The sequence below is a fragment of the Mytilus galloprovincialis genome, chromosome 11, assembly GCF_965363235.1.
Source record: "Mytilus galloprovincialis chromosome 11, xbMytGall1.hap1.1, whole genome shotgun sequence".
NCBI lineage: Eukaryota > Metazoa > Mollusca > Bivalvia > Mytilida > Mytilidae > Mytilus > Mytilus galloprovincialis.
This window is the reverse complement of record NC_134848.1, coordinates 72,191,425-72,206,612: the sequence shown is the minus strand read 5'-3', so window position 1 is coordinate 72,206,612 and position 15,188 is coordinate 72,191,425. Positions and strand designations below refer to the sequence as shown.

At 31.8% G+C, this 15,188-nt stretch overlaps 1 protein-coding gene across 3 annotated transcripts in view; it reads right to left on the bottom strand.

The window, feature by feature from the left end:
• The window catches only part of LOC143052754 (quinone oxidoreductase-like), a 38,634-nt gene that overhangs the window by 6,317 nt on the left and 17,129 nt on the right, over positions 1–15,188 (bottom strand). For all 3 annotated transcript variants that reach the window (XM_076225860.1, XM_076225861.1, XM_076225863.1), the window contains exons 5-7: positions 13,978–14,029; positions 3,289–3,438; positions 1,113–1,214 (exon numbers count right to left, since the gene is read on the bottom strand). In XM_076225860.1, coding sequence (XP_076081975.1) covers positions 1,113–1,214; positions 3,289–3,438; positions 13,978–14,029 — 304 coding nt within the window. The remainder of the gene's footprint in view (positions 1–1,112; positions 1,215–3,288; positions 3,439–13,977; positions 14,030–15,188) is intronic.

The window sequence follows — 15,188 nt, the reverse complement described above, 5'->3', positions numbered from 1 at the left end:
TAACAAAATAACGTCTCAGAAGACGCGTTACATCCAAAATTAAATTATTGTAATATAAAGGCAAATAGTTCAGAAATTGCTCATTGTATGAGTCAAACAATTTTGAACAGTTTTACCATTTAAATGAATGTACAAATGTACTGCCATTGTATTGCTATATAACTTATGAAAAGGGAATAGTCACTATTCATTTTTGGGGCCCTTTATAGCTTGCTGTTTGGTGTGAACCAAGGCTCTATGTTAAATAAAATTGAGAAAGGAAATGGTGAATATGTCAAAGCGACAACCACCCGACCATAGAGCAAACAACAGCCGAAGGCAACCAATGGGTCTTCAATGTAGCGAGAATTCCCGCACCCGTAGGTGTCCTTCAGCTGGCCCCTAAAATATGCATAATAGTACAGTGATAATGGACGTCATACTAAACTCCGAATTATACACAAGAAACTAAAATTTAAAATCATACAAGACTAACAAAGGCCAGAGGCTCCTGACTTGGGACAGGCGCAAAATTGCGGCGGGGTTAAACATGTTTATGAGATCTCAACCCTCCCCCTATACCTCTAGCCAATGTAGAAAAGTAAAACAATAACAATACGCACATTAAAATTCAGTTCAAGAGAAGTCCGAGTCTGATGTCAAAAGATGTAACAAAAGAAAATAAATAAAATGACAATAATACATAAATAACAACAGACTACTAGCAGTTAACTGACATGCCAGCTCCAGACCTCAATTAAACTGATTGAAAGATTATGTCTTCATCATATGAATATCAGGTACAATCCCTCCCGTTAGGGGTTTAGTATCATACTATCATAAAATATATGAGAAGAACATAACCCGTGTCATGCCAACAACTGTTTTTTTTTTTTTTTTTTTTTTTTTTTTAAAGACTGAACTTTGACCTATAATGGTTTACTTTTACAAATTGTGACTTGGATAGAAAGTTGTCTTATTGGCACTCATACCACAAATGTTACTATATCTATGATCCAATTCTACATGTTTTTTAAAGGAAAACAGCTTACTATCAGGCATGGATTAAGTTTTTGCTCATTGTTGAAGGTTGACCTTCATGTGATGCCTTCTACATCATAATGTTTACTTACTACAATTCTTCCTTTCTTCTTGATCATATTTAAATCTTTGTCTAAGTTTACATTGGCTAACATTTCTATAATCAAGTCAGGACCTTCACCTTTTGTAGCATCCTGAAAGTGGAAGGTATCAGTAACAACAATATATATCATGTACAGTGTAACCTGCCTAATCTGACACCTGAGTATTCCAACATCCTGCTTAATCTGACATTTTTTCTGGCCCCCAAGTGTGTAGTACTACACAGGTTACACTGTATATAAAATTTACACTTAAAACAATAGAAAAACTACCTCATCATTAAGGTTTTTAATGCAAAAGGATAAAAGCTAAAGATATAAGAAGAGGTTGGTCTGAGAAGAGTTGTGACTTTAAAGATGTGGCTATTATGGCAGGTTTTACTGTACTTTTTGAAATATCAATAATAGATGTTCTATAAACCAAAATTAATGTATTGAAGTATCAATAGGTACAGAAATGTGCAGTTAATTGGGAAAATCCATCTAATAAACTAGACATGGGATGTGACTTTTTTAAGTTGAAAAACAGTACTTAATGCATCCATTCAATTAACAAATGCAAAGTTATAAAATGTTCAAAAGCAATGAGAAAGAAGGAACATTGCAATGTTAAATTTAAAAAAAATATTCTGTTTATACAGTATTAATACTATGACTTCTTTTTAAGTCAACTGTGAAAAATTCAAAACAACAAATGTATGAATTAAATTCAGAAATTTAAAACACTTGTTTAAACATTAATGGGTGCTTCCTTACAAATTCATGTAATTAATTTTCAAAAAAAATATTATATAACCTTTTCTTTTCTATATTATGCAAAATGTTTTCAAAGGACATTTTACCAATATAAAAAATTTCTTCAAAATTGAATAATTGCAACCATTATAGCACATTTTGTTGTTAATAAGATTTGAACAGGTGCCACACATGGAGCAGGATCTGCCTATTGTTAAAAAGCCACTGAGAATACAACCGATATGTGTTAGGGCTTGTGTGATAAGTCTTCAGTTTTGTAGTCTTTTCAATGTTTTTCACATATCAATGATAGTGTTGTTAGTTTGAATTTGACTTTTAAATGAGACAGAATAATATCACTGTAGTACATATGTATCATTTACCTCTGTTTTAATTTCATTTTTCTGTCATGTCTATACAGTGTTTTGTAATTTTTTATTCAGGTTTTTTCCTGTTGGTTGAACTGTTCCCTTCTTTGACATATGGTATTTATTACCCTCTTCATATTTTATTACTTTCATTATTGTTATGTTCATATATAAGGTCGTTACTTTTCAACATTGAATTGCTTTACATTTGTCATCTTGATCTATTTATAGCTTGATATGCAGTATGAGTTTTGCTCATTGTTGAAGGCCCTATGACAACCTTTAGTTGCTTATTTCTTCAGTCAGAGCTCGGACATAAATAAGTCTGAATCTGCTTTTGGCTCATAGAGGTCTAAATTTGTAAGTTTTAGGATTTGTCTCCCTGTAATGCAAGACAAAATATAAGAAAAATACGATAAATATTGTAAAACAAGAAATCAGACCAGAATCAAAACGTTGCAAATATTCGACTCCTACAAGTCGATAAATTATGAAAGTTGGTTAACTTCAAGACCCACGCATATTTATCAAAAGGTCATGCATCTAAATCAAATAATGACAACATTGAAAGACAATGCTTTGTCTTCTAAAGAAAAATATGAATGAGAGTCTAAAAAATCGGAGATAATGTTTAATAATTAACCTTACAATACCACCACCTGGAACCACATTTAATGAGGTAAAACATCTGTGTTTAGTAAGGATGTTCAATTAGATAATTAAATATAGATAGCTCAAGTCCTTGTGAACTCTCAGACAGGTTTTTGCTGTCATAGGTGGTGTACTTTGGCCACCAAGTCAAATTCAGTTTTTTCATCAACATAAATAGACCTAAACAAATCTGTCATTTTCTGACTTAGATAAGTCTAAAATTGAAAACACATTTTTATAATAAATACATGTTTTGACTTCTTTAAGTCAAAAACAAAAATCGACTTGTTTATGTCTGAGCTCTGACTGTTCTTTCTCATTTGTTTTTTGGTGGAGAGTTGTCTCATTTACAATCAAAACACATCTGCTTACTTTTATATTTAATAATTTATCTTTTATCTTCAAACATTTACCATTATCTGCTGAGTGTAGTTATCAGATTTGTGATTAAAAACAAAATCACATCCATTCTCTTCCACTATATTCATTCCAGCCTTTGATCCTGCTGTTCCTAAAACTGTCAAACCTAAATTCTTGGCTAACTGAACACAAGCTAGACCTACCTGAAAACAATCCAAAAAAAAGATAGCTGTATATAAATTTACAAAACATCCAATGCAAAAAAGGAATAGATGAAACTATAAAACTAACAAAACATCTGTCAGCTGAGTGGCTGATTCAAGGGGGTGAGTTGGTGGTGTTCATAGGGTTGGAACCACCATTCCTTTCTGTTTGATTGAATGCTTTTAATATATATATAGTTGGAATGCCCCTTTTAAAAATGGCTGGATCCGCCCCATTCTGCACTGTTATTACCTTAGTATACTTAAAGCATATTAGGTGAATATATATAGTTTCCTGCGACAACAAATATTCAAAGGATGGATGGTCTCACAGACTGACTGACTGACAGATGGACAGATGTAAAACAGTATACCACCAAGCAGTGGTTATAGAAAAGTGGGAATATAAAAAGAATAGAAAAAAAATAAAGAATTGAAGAAATAGATATTAAAAATTAAAGACTAAAGAATTGAGAGACCTATCCAGATCCGCATCATGAAGTTTTAAATATATATCAATAATTATTGAATCAAATCTAATTCTGCTCGATTCTAATCAAAACTATCAGCAATGTATTGCTCTTTACAATATATGGCTAATTAATTTTTCGCGTACAAACCACTGCAATGTAAATACTTTTGTCATGGAATATTAAGTCTCCAACCTACAGAACAAATAAAACATGAAAAATTCTTCATTCCGCCATAATTAACTTTTCACATCTTCATAACATTTAGGTTAATGAGTTTTTTTTTAGTTTAATGTTGACAGGGTCTACTGAAAGTAGAACCATACAATTCTCCCATACTTTGCAGTTTCAGAGTTAAGAGAGCTGTGATGAAGTGGTAAGTGCATGGGACTACAATCACAAAGGTTCCTTGTTCGATTCCCGTTCCGTGATGAAAATTTCAGGGACTGAATTTCGGCTCTCCCTTGACACCATTTGCAAGTATTGAGGAAATGATGAGAGTTGTCGGGAGGGGACTATAAATGGCTGACCCGTGTTAAAAGAGAGTCATATCTCTTGCGTGGAAAAGACACCCTTGTATATTTCGAAAAAGAGAAGGCCAATACCGCTACAAGGCAGCACTCGCACCCGCTAAGTGGAAAAGGATTAATATAAGTTCCCAATCTACTATAAATAAATATGTTTAAACTAGTTTCAGAGTTTAGTGTGACAATCATTTTTAAGGGCCAGTTGAAGCTCCCCTCAGGGTTTTGGATTTTCCTACGGTGTTGAAGACCCATCGGTGGCCTTCGGCTGTTTTCTGCTTTTTGGTGGGGTTGTGGTATCTTTGAAACATTCCCCGTTTCTATTCTCAATTCTATATTCCACTTTTTCAAAAACATAACAAACAGAAGTCTCCAAAAGTCTTTTTTTAAACCAAAAATTGACAGAGTGTGTATAGATTATTCATGGAAAAAGCACTTTATTTGAATGACTTTTATTGTACTTTTAGAAAGAAGACAAAAATCCACCACCCACACGACCCTGTATTTTTATGATCAAACATAAAAATGCTCCATAATAAAATTTGTAAATTTACATATATTCCTTTACAAAATTTAACATCTCAATTATTTCCCATGATATAACTTTCTAAATTATTTACACTTGTTGCGGAAATACTTTGCTAACCAATGAAACACTATGTCAATTTTACTATGGTGTAATAATTGGCTATAAGCATGAAAACAATCAATGGATTAAAGAAAGTTGAAACTGTATAAAGATGAAAAATAATACTTTGAGAATTATAAGGATCAAACCCACTTTAAACACAGTTTATTGACTTTTATTTGGTGTATCAGAAAAAGTGTTAAATCCTTGATTTAAAGATTTTATCTTCAAAACTTTATTTTACATATCACTATGTATAAATAAAATTGAGAATGGAAATGGGGAATATGTCAAAGAGACAACAACCCGGCCAAAAAACAGATAACAGCTATAGGCCACCAATGGGTCTTCAATGCAGCAAGAAAATCCAGCACCTGAAGTTCACTAGGTGTAGATAATACTGTTTTAAGGAAATGCACTTTTAGAATAATAGTTTTTGTTAGGTAAACAGTTATTTCCTCTATATTCCATTAATTATTTAATTGAAGCTGGTTTTAAACATCCTATTTACATAATTTCTATTTATGTCATAATCCATTGCCCAGTCAGACATGAATAACAACAATGTTCTAACGTAAATGAAGTGTTAATAACATCTAATGGTCATGTATAATGTTAAAATACTTTCTCTTTATTAAAATCTTCATTGATTCATGCTTCTGACCATGACTATTTACTTGGCATGTTATTGCAATATTATGATCAAGGCATTGTATAGGGTTTTTAATTGTGTGATTAACGTAAAAAGTGTACTTTAGCTATAGTTAATGTTTCAACACATTCATTCAATGCTGACGCTTAATATGGTTTGTTTGTGCTTTGTACCTATTTATTGAGTTAACCCTTTTAATTCCCAACTAATTTTTACAGTTTGTTTTTAATTTGTATTGTAACACCATCGTCCCTGGTTAGGGAAGGGTTGAGCACTCACAAACAGTGTCTATTTGTTGCTGGAATGTACAAGTACAAGCCACATCCCCTCTGTGTTTTTTGTAAGATGTATTTCTATTTGTCCATCCAATCAGTTAAGCTTTTTTCAAATGATTTTAAAAGGCTGTTCTTATGTTGTGCTATATAACTTCATGGATTCAGGTTAGAGGAGGTTTGAATGCTTGCAAACATATTTAGCCCACCGCATTATGTATGCGTCTGTCCCAAATCAGGAGCCTGTAATTCATTGGTTGTCATTGATTCATGTCTTTCCTATTCTATTCAATTAAACCTTTAGTTTTTCTTGTTTGAATTATTTCACATTTTTCATGTCAGGGCCTGTGATATAGTAGACTATACAGTACACATTTTTCTCATTATCAAAGGCTGTAGCATATGACCTATAGTTACTGCCCTTATCTTTATCATTGTCCTCTGGTGGATAGAAAAATGTCTCATATGAAATGATCATGTCACAACATCTTTTTTCATATTAATGTTAATAATGATATAAACAAGAATGTGTTCTAAGTACATCCACACTATCATTTTCTATGTTCATTGGACCGTGAAAATGGAGTAAAATCTCTAATTTGGCAGTAAAATTAGAAAGATCATATCATAAGAAACATGTAAACTGGCTTGGGACAGGCACAAACATACAGAATGTTGCTGGATCATAACACTCCCCCTAACCTGGGAGAGTGGTGTAACAGTACAACATAAGAACGAACTTTACATACAAATCAGTTGAAAAAGGCTTAAATTGTATAAATTTGCACATTATATAACCACCAAAAGCACAATGAAATTTTCTTTTATGTAAAGAATATGGTATATTTATGATATTGCAGCAAAAATATTAGTGGTAGGAGGTATTTTCAGGAAACTATCATAATTTTGCCAAGCTCTACAAAACAACTCAGATTTTAACCAAAATTTTCCCCACTGACGGACATGAACGATGCAATCAGTGAAATGTTTTGTAACTGAAACCATTGGACATACCAACATTTTTTTTAATAAATATTCATAAAATTATAGCAGTTAATTTTTTTTTTTGGGACATTTAGGGCCAACATCATGAGTTAGCGAACCAACTCCTTTTACATTTTTATACAGTGAACATACCTAACAAAATCTTTTATTTATAATAAATTTCTTATCTGCCTCTTTTGAGATTATGAGCAATTAAAGCAAAATAAGTTAACAATTTTAGTCTGTCATAAGTGTTTTTCTGGATTAACTTTCACCATGAATGTCAACCTCAACATGCTAAATATTTGAAAAGCATAGGATTCATAAATATGCTGTTATATTTATCAGAAGCTGTATGAAAAAAATGGACCTTAAAGAATAGCCAAATTCATCTAAGGTCGATCAAAAAGGGGGGTGAAATCTTATAGTTTACTAACTATATATTTCTTAATCTACCAACAGGCAATTTTGTGAAAATTGTGATAAATCATTACAGCACACTGAGATAACAATATTCTCTTGGACTAACAGACCACCATTCCTGGTACCAACCCAGTGTTGGTAAAAGAAAATAGCAATTAATAATTTAATGCATCTGAAGCTCTTTTCTTGATTTACCTTCATTTTAACCCTCTTTTTACAGTGTAACAGGGGGTCACTTGTGTGCACTTAAATCAATTCATGCTTTTTCAAGTTATTTTAATTATCAGATTGATTTTTTTAATTAGAAAGCAATTGAAAATCAGATGAAAATGAAAGGTTAAAACATTATCTTGACAATAAACATTTAATTAAGCATCCCAGGATGTGAAACAGCGATCTATCATCCCCTATTTTATAACCAATTGTATGTTTCCAATGCTGGTATTGTATAGTTGATTGACGAGGGGTTGAGCAGTCACTTGTACCGCAATAGAAAATTACGCTTTTCCAATTATAATTTACATTACAAAAAATAAATAAACTTTCATCAGAATCTTTACAGGTGTTGTGTAGTTGATTATCAGCCAGTGCCACTGGAGAAAGAAACCGTAAAAATTTTATTGAATTTTTTTTTTAGAATTAAAGAAAAATTTAAATCAGGTGGAAGGATAATATACTTATATACTTTCTAAAGTGGAGATTTAAAATCAATTACGGATTATAGCGCTATGATTTCTGAAGTGATGATTACATAGAGACAGTGAGTTTTACAAGCAATGAAGATATCATCTGTGTTTTGAAGGATAGAATATAAATGAAAAATGTCATTCGTTAAATGTTTTTTACTTCTAGGATTAGGACTGATATTTCTATGGAACAATGAAATTCATGGTTAGTTATATTTTCTTAATATTTATCATTTAACATGAAGCATATATAATAAATACTTTTTATCAAAAAGGTGACTTGATCATATAAAAAGACAGTAACCCAAAGACAACAAGAATGTGTCCATAGTACACAGATGCCCCACTCGCAACTATCATTTTCTATGTTTAGTGGACCCTGAAATTGGGGTAAAAACTATAATTTGGCATTTAAATTAGAAAGATCATATCATAGGGAACATGCATACTAAGTTTCAAGTTGATTGGACTTCAACTTCATCAAAAACTACCTTGACCAAAAACTTTAACCTGAAATTTGCACAATCATTTTTCTATGTTCAGTGAACCGTGAAATTAGGGTTAGCACTCTAATTTGGCATTAAAATTAAAAAGATTATATCATAGGGAACATGTATACTAAGTTTCAAGTTGATTGGATTTCAACTTTATCAAAAACTACCTTGACCAAAAACTTTAACCTGAAATTTGCACTTTCATTTTCTATGTTCAGTGAACCCTGAAATTGGGGTTAAAACTCTAATTTAGCATTAAAATTAGAAAGATCATATCATAGGACACATGTGTACTAAGTTTCAAGCTGATTGGACTTCAACTTTATCAAAAACTACCTTGACCAAAAACTTTAACCTGAACGAACAAACGGACGGAAGGACGAACAGACGGACGCACAGACCAGAAAATATCATTCCCCTCTACTATTGTAGGTGGGGCATAAAAAAAAATAAAGGAAAAACTTTCAGATTTCAAAATATGATTGACATAAAGTATTATTTATGAATTTGCCTGAGACAAACAAAAAAACCTAGACATCATTAAGATAGGAGCCATCTCTGTTGGCCCTGCTGTGAATAATGTGTGGTAAAAAAATTGTATCTTTACCAAAGAACATGGGGCTGTCAACTGAAACTAGTTTTGACATCGACCTCTGACCTAGATTAGATGTACATACATCATGACGCTTTGAAATCATAACGGTTCTAAAGATATAGAGCGGACACAATCTTTACCATAAGACATGGTGGTTGTCAACTGAAACCAAAGTTTTTTACCTTGACTTTTGGCCTGGTAAGGGGAAGTTGTGCAAACATTATGACGCGTTCTCTGGTGTTGATTAATATACATGTCAAGTAAAAAATTGAAACCATAACGGTAATTCTCAAGATATAGAGCTGACACTATCTTTACCATAGGAAATGGGGTTGTTAACTGAAACCAAAGTTTTCGACCTTGACCTTTGACCTAGGACTTTCACTATTGTAGGTGGGGCATAAAAAACATCATATAAGGAAAGCTATGAAATAAATAACTAATGAGAAGATGGCACAAATCTTTTTAGCTACGATATAACTAAACTGCTTGGCTTTGTTTTTAATTTTAGCTCATTTGGCCCAAATGTCAAAAGATTTTTTGATGTTGATACATGCTCTCTATGTTTCCTGAACTTTCGTGAAAATCAAAATGAGTTCTATTTGTGACGTCATCAATAGAAGTCAGGTGCATAAATTTTCATCAAAAAGACATATATTTACTATAGTCTTTGTATAAACTACGATTTATTGTAATATCCGAAAAAAAAAATCCTAATTTGAAATTTTAGTTACAAAAAAAGGCCATTTCAGGTGTTTATCAAACCAACTCCTTTATAATATATTTGCATAATACTAAGGCATTTATTTATTTTGGTGGTCACTTTATTTGTCAGTGTGGAAAGAATTTGTATATTTGTGGATACTAGTATTTGATATCCTGTTTTTTTACCCAAATTTGCATACAAATAAAAAAATGATGTGGGGTATCCATCCATAACACAAAATCACTACATGCACAGCGAAAAACACACGAAAAACAAAGAACATCTTTTTTATTGCTGTTCTTCATCTCAAAGTTACAATGAGACTTTAATAATAAAACAGTCTCTAAAAACACTGCAAAGGAGCACTATATATAGCTTAGGACCCAAAAGAAGTTTGATAAGAGCACAAAGGACCTGAAATTTCCATTACAGCATAAAAATTTTATAATTGCTGAAGAAAAATGTTCAAAAAAATTATATAATTTCAATAAAAATTGTGATTTTAATAAATGTACGATTGGTGTTATCACCGGTATCAGTTCGGAACCGACTATATATTCGGACTATGTGATAGCTCATGAATACATGTGAATTTTTAAATAGTTATAATATGAATGATAAAAATGTCAATATAATGTTGTAATATTTTTTAAGATTAGAGACTTTACCAAAACTACGAAAATTATGCACGGATACTGATGTTTTGCTGGTTTTTTTGTCTTGTATTTCATAAGCAGTTTGTTTTCTTCTGTATTGTCATATGTATTTCTACGACGAAAAGGTTTCTAAGACACAAAGGGAACGGTATGGGAATTATTCTAAAGATAGTCAATTAGTTTGAATTTTTCGATCTGTATTTCATAAATTTCAATATACACTTTGTTTTATCAAATTTTATTCTACACAAAAACTAAGTATGTACCAAAATTTTCTTATTTGATGATTCTTTAATTGCTTGAACAAACACGTTTCTAAGACACAAAGGGAACGGAATGGAAATTATTACAAAGATAGGAAATCAGTTTGAATTTTTTTTGATCAATATTTCATAAATTTCAATATACACTTTGTTTTTTTTGTACAATTTGTTATCAAATTTTATTCTGCACAAAACAAAGTATGCACCAAAAAATTTAGAAAACTTGGTAAAATCTTATAGAAAAGGGCTGTCATCTTATGCAAATCCGTACCAATTACAGAACACGGTTTCCTAAATTTTCAACTTTAAAACCAATTTAACTCAAGTAATTTGATAAAAATCAATAGTTTTTTCCTAAGAAATCATTTCCCCCCACTATCATAAACAATTTCAGGTCCTTTGTGCACTTATAAAACTACTTTGTGCACAAAGGAGGTCCTTTGCAGTGTTTTTAGAGACCCATAATAAAATGGTATTTTTTGGAATACTTGAAACTCGAGGCTACCTATATACCGACAAAATCTACAATACAAAAAAAATTGGAACTCAACAAGTAATAATTTAATCCAATGTAAACCCTTTTTCAATTGCAGGTTCTACAATAAAAGAAGTATATTACAAGAAGAAGGTTCCAGTTTCCACCCTATGGACATCAAAAAAGATATCGTCCTGGCAAGTCAGAAAGATCACATTTATGGAATGTATCTACATATGTATGAGTTATGATGACTGTAATGCTGTAGTCTATCGTACTTTAAGTGACCAGACGACAATCTGTTTGCCGCTCAAATACACTTCCAACCCAGCAAATGCATTTTCACCTCTCTCAACAGATACAGTATATACTGTTACAAGTAGAATTACTTAATTCATTAAAGATATAATTCTAAAAACTTGAGGTTTTAAATGTGTTTCAATGTTGTACTTTAATATTAAACTCAACCCCTCAAATACTTAACTTCAAGGCCATAAAAATGAATATATTTGTTTGCCCGAACTCTACCTACCCAGAAAATACCTGCCTACTCAAAATATTTTTTATATTGTCCTAATATGATATTTTTTTAATCAGATATGCATTAAGACTAAAAAAATTCTAACACTTCAATTTCTCTTTGCCTTAAAAAAAAGTAAAGAAAATGCCTACCTACCTACACTGTACCCACTGTGTCTACCTTTGGGTAGGGTTTGGGCAAACCAAAATATCTTTAATTCTGGCCCAAGTATACAACATCTCCTTAATTATATAACTAAGGAGATGTGATATGATTGCCAATGAGACAACTATCCACCATGAGACAACTATTCACCATGAGACAACTATCCATCATGAGACAACTATCCATCATGAGACAACTATTCACCATGAGACAACTATCCACCATGCTATTCACCATGAGACAACTCTTCACCATGAAACAACTATCCACCATGAGACAACTATTCACCAGGAGACAACTATCCATCATGAGACAACTTTTCACCATGAGACAACTATTCACCATGAGACAACTCTTCACCATGAAACAACTTTCCACCATGAGACAACTATTCACCATGAGACAACTATTCACCATGAGACAACTATCCACCATGAGAAAACTATTCACCATGAGACAACTATCCATCATGAGACAACTATTCACCATTAGACAACTATCCACCATGAGACAACTATTCACCATGAGACAACTATTCACCATGAGACAACTATCCATCATGAGACAACTATTCACCATGAGACAACTATCCACCATGAGACAACTATTCACCATGAGACAACTCTTCACAATGAAACAACTATTCACCATGAGACAACTCTTCACCATGAGACAACTCTTCACCATGAAACAACTATCCACCATGAGACAACTATTCACCATGAGACAACTATCCACCATGAGACAACTATTCACCATGAGACAACTCTTCACCATGAAACAACTATCCACCATGAGACAACTCTTCACCATGAGACAACTATCCAGCATGAGACAACTATTCACCATGAGACAACTATCCACCATGAGACAACTATTCACCATGAGACAACTCTTCACCATGAAACAACTATCCACCATGAGACAACTATTCACCATGAGACAACTATTCACCATGAGACAACTCTTCACCATGAGACAACTATCCACCATGAGACAACTATTCACCATGAGACAACTATCCACCATGAGACAACTATTCACCATGAGACAACTATCCACCACGAGACAACTATCCACCATGAGACAACTATTCACCAGAGTTCAAATGAAGTGGATGTGAGCAATTATAGCCAACCATTAACAATAACAAAAATCCATATGGTATAGTCGGCTATAAAAGGGTCCGACATAAAAAAATGTGAAACAATTCAAACTAGAAAACCCAGCTAATGGAAAAGCGCATAGACTCTGATCTTTATTGACAAGGATTGCAAGTTCTATCACATAAATAATTAGCACAAATGAAACAGCCAACATTGCTGAATGTGGAGCTAATCACAAACAAACAATCAAACACTTACTTCTTATACTGTGGATTCATTTATTTTCGTGGGTACCAATTTTCGTTGATTGATGAAAACTTGAATATTTGTGTATATTTGAATTCGTTGTTTTGGGAAAGTCTGCAAACATTTCTTTAGAAAATCTGTATTTTGTTCAACATTTAAATTCATGGTTCCCTTGTACCCATGAAATCCACGAAAATTGGTATCCAACGAATAATAATAAATTCAGTGATATTGTTGGCTTTTTTCTAAACTACCTCTACCCATTTTTATTGGGAAAATATGCATCATTTTTATCAAATTGGGAAATTTATAATATACCATGAATTTGGCTGGAACTTTAATTTACAGACCCCCTTTTAAGAGGTAAATCCTCAATTGAAATATGACCCCTTATTGACAGTGATGATACATAAATAGACCCTCAAATCTGCTCATATAGTCATTTTAGGCATGAAAAATGTTTAAATGAGTGTTTTTCAGTTTGTATTCTGCAATTACTACTGAGACTGCACTGTTTGGGAAAAAAGTTGTCTTTTTGGGAATAATTTCAAGCCATTTTTTTTTTAAATTGGGATTCTTCTCCAGGGGAAAAAGCCTTTATCCTCCGGTAATTTAAGGCAAACAATATCACTGTAAATCCACAGTATAATTTGATTCTATGTAATATAACTTACTGCACCACTAGCTCCATGTACTAAAATAGTTTCTCCTGCTCTCGCTTTACCTCTGAAATAAACAAATAAATTTGCTCTCAATTGTCTTGAAACATATATGCCAATATATATAGATACATGAGTCATATAGGCAAATTACAATATCAATCAATAGAAATGTATATGTAACATTCACCTTTTATCTTTTCATGACTTCACCTTTGCACAGCTTTAGTTATATTTATTATCTGTATATTAATTAGGAATACAGAACGGCCTAGCCACAATCAGATGTGCATTTTGTGTTTCACATGAAGTCAAAAATGGGTATCACCTCTGGGAAAAACTCTTTTGATATTTTGGTTCAAAAATGGTTTAAATTATGAAAAATTGCCATCGTTAGGCTAACACTGGAAGCATTTATATAATTCCATGCAGTTTTTGAAGGAAATATTTAATATTTTTATTAAATAAATGGTGTTTAAAAACTGTATAATTTTCTTTAATGGTTGCCTTCAAGACATGGTCACCAGTGACAGATTTTTGGTCAATGACAAAGACAACAAAATATGTTGAGAACTATTGAATATCAAACATTTTAATTGAAAAAAAAATAACAAGAACATGTTTGACTCACAGTTATTTCAAACAACAGTAGCTTTCTTTGATCATTAATCTTATCTGATAAAACTGCATCTAAAATTATCTATAAATAACAAAACTTCCAAAAAAAACCTTTCTTTTGGTGTATAGAACATTAAAATAACTTGATGCATATTCTTACAATAAACAATCAAACTTAGCAATACAATTTATATGTTTTGTCTACGGACAAGACATTGTATTCATATTTAATGAAATGTATTATTAAAACCTAATTTTGATATAGCTGAAAGTGTTATCTTGAAAGAAAAAACATACATTTTATCAGGTTTATCTATCAAATGATGCTTAACTTCGAGGAAAATGGAAACAAATACATTTTGATAATGTCTACGGACAAGACATTTTATTGATATTCAATTAAATGCTTTCAAAGATGATTGTTAAAGTTAAGATTAAAAGTTACTAATTAAGTTTTAAGTGGTGTTTTTTAATTTTGGAAAATATAAAAATGTACCCATAATTCTTTACATATCTCAAAAATTTATTGATTAAGCCAAAATGAAGACACATTCTTTTAACTGAAATCCATATATCTGACTGTTTAAAACAATCAAACTATTATTAAA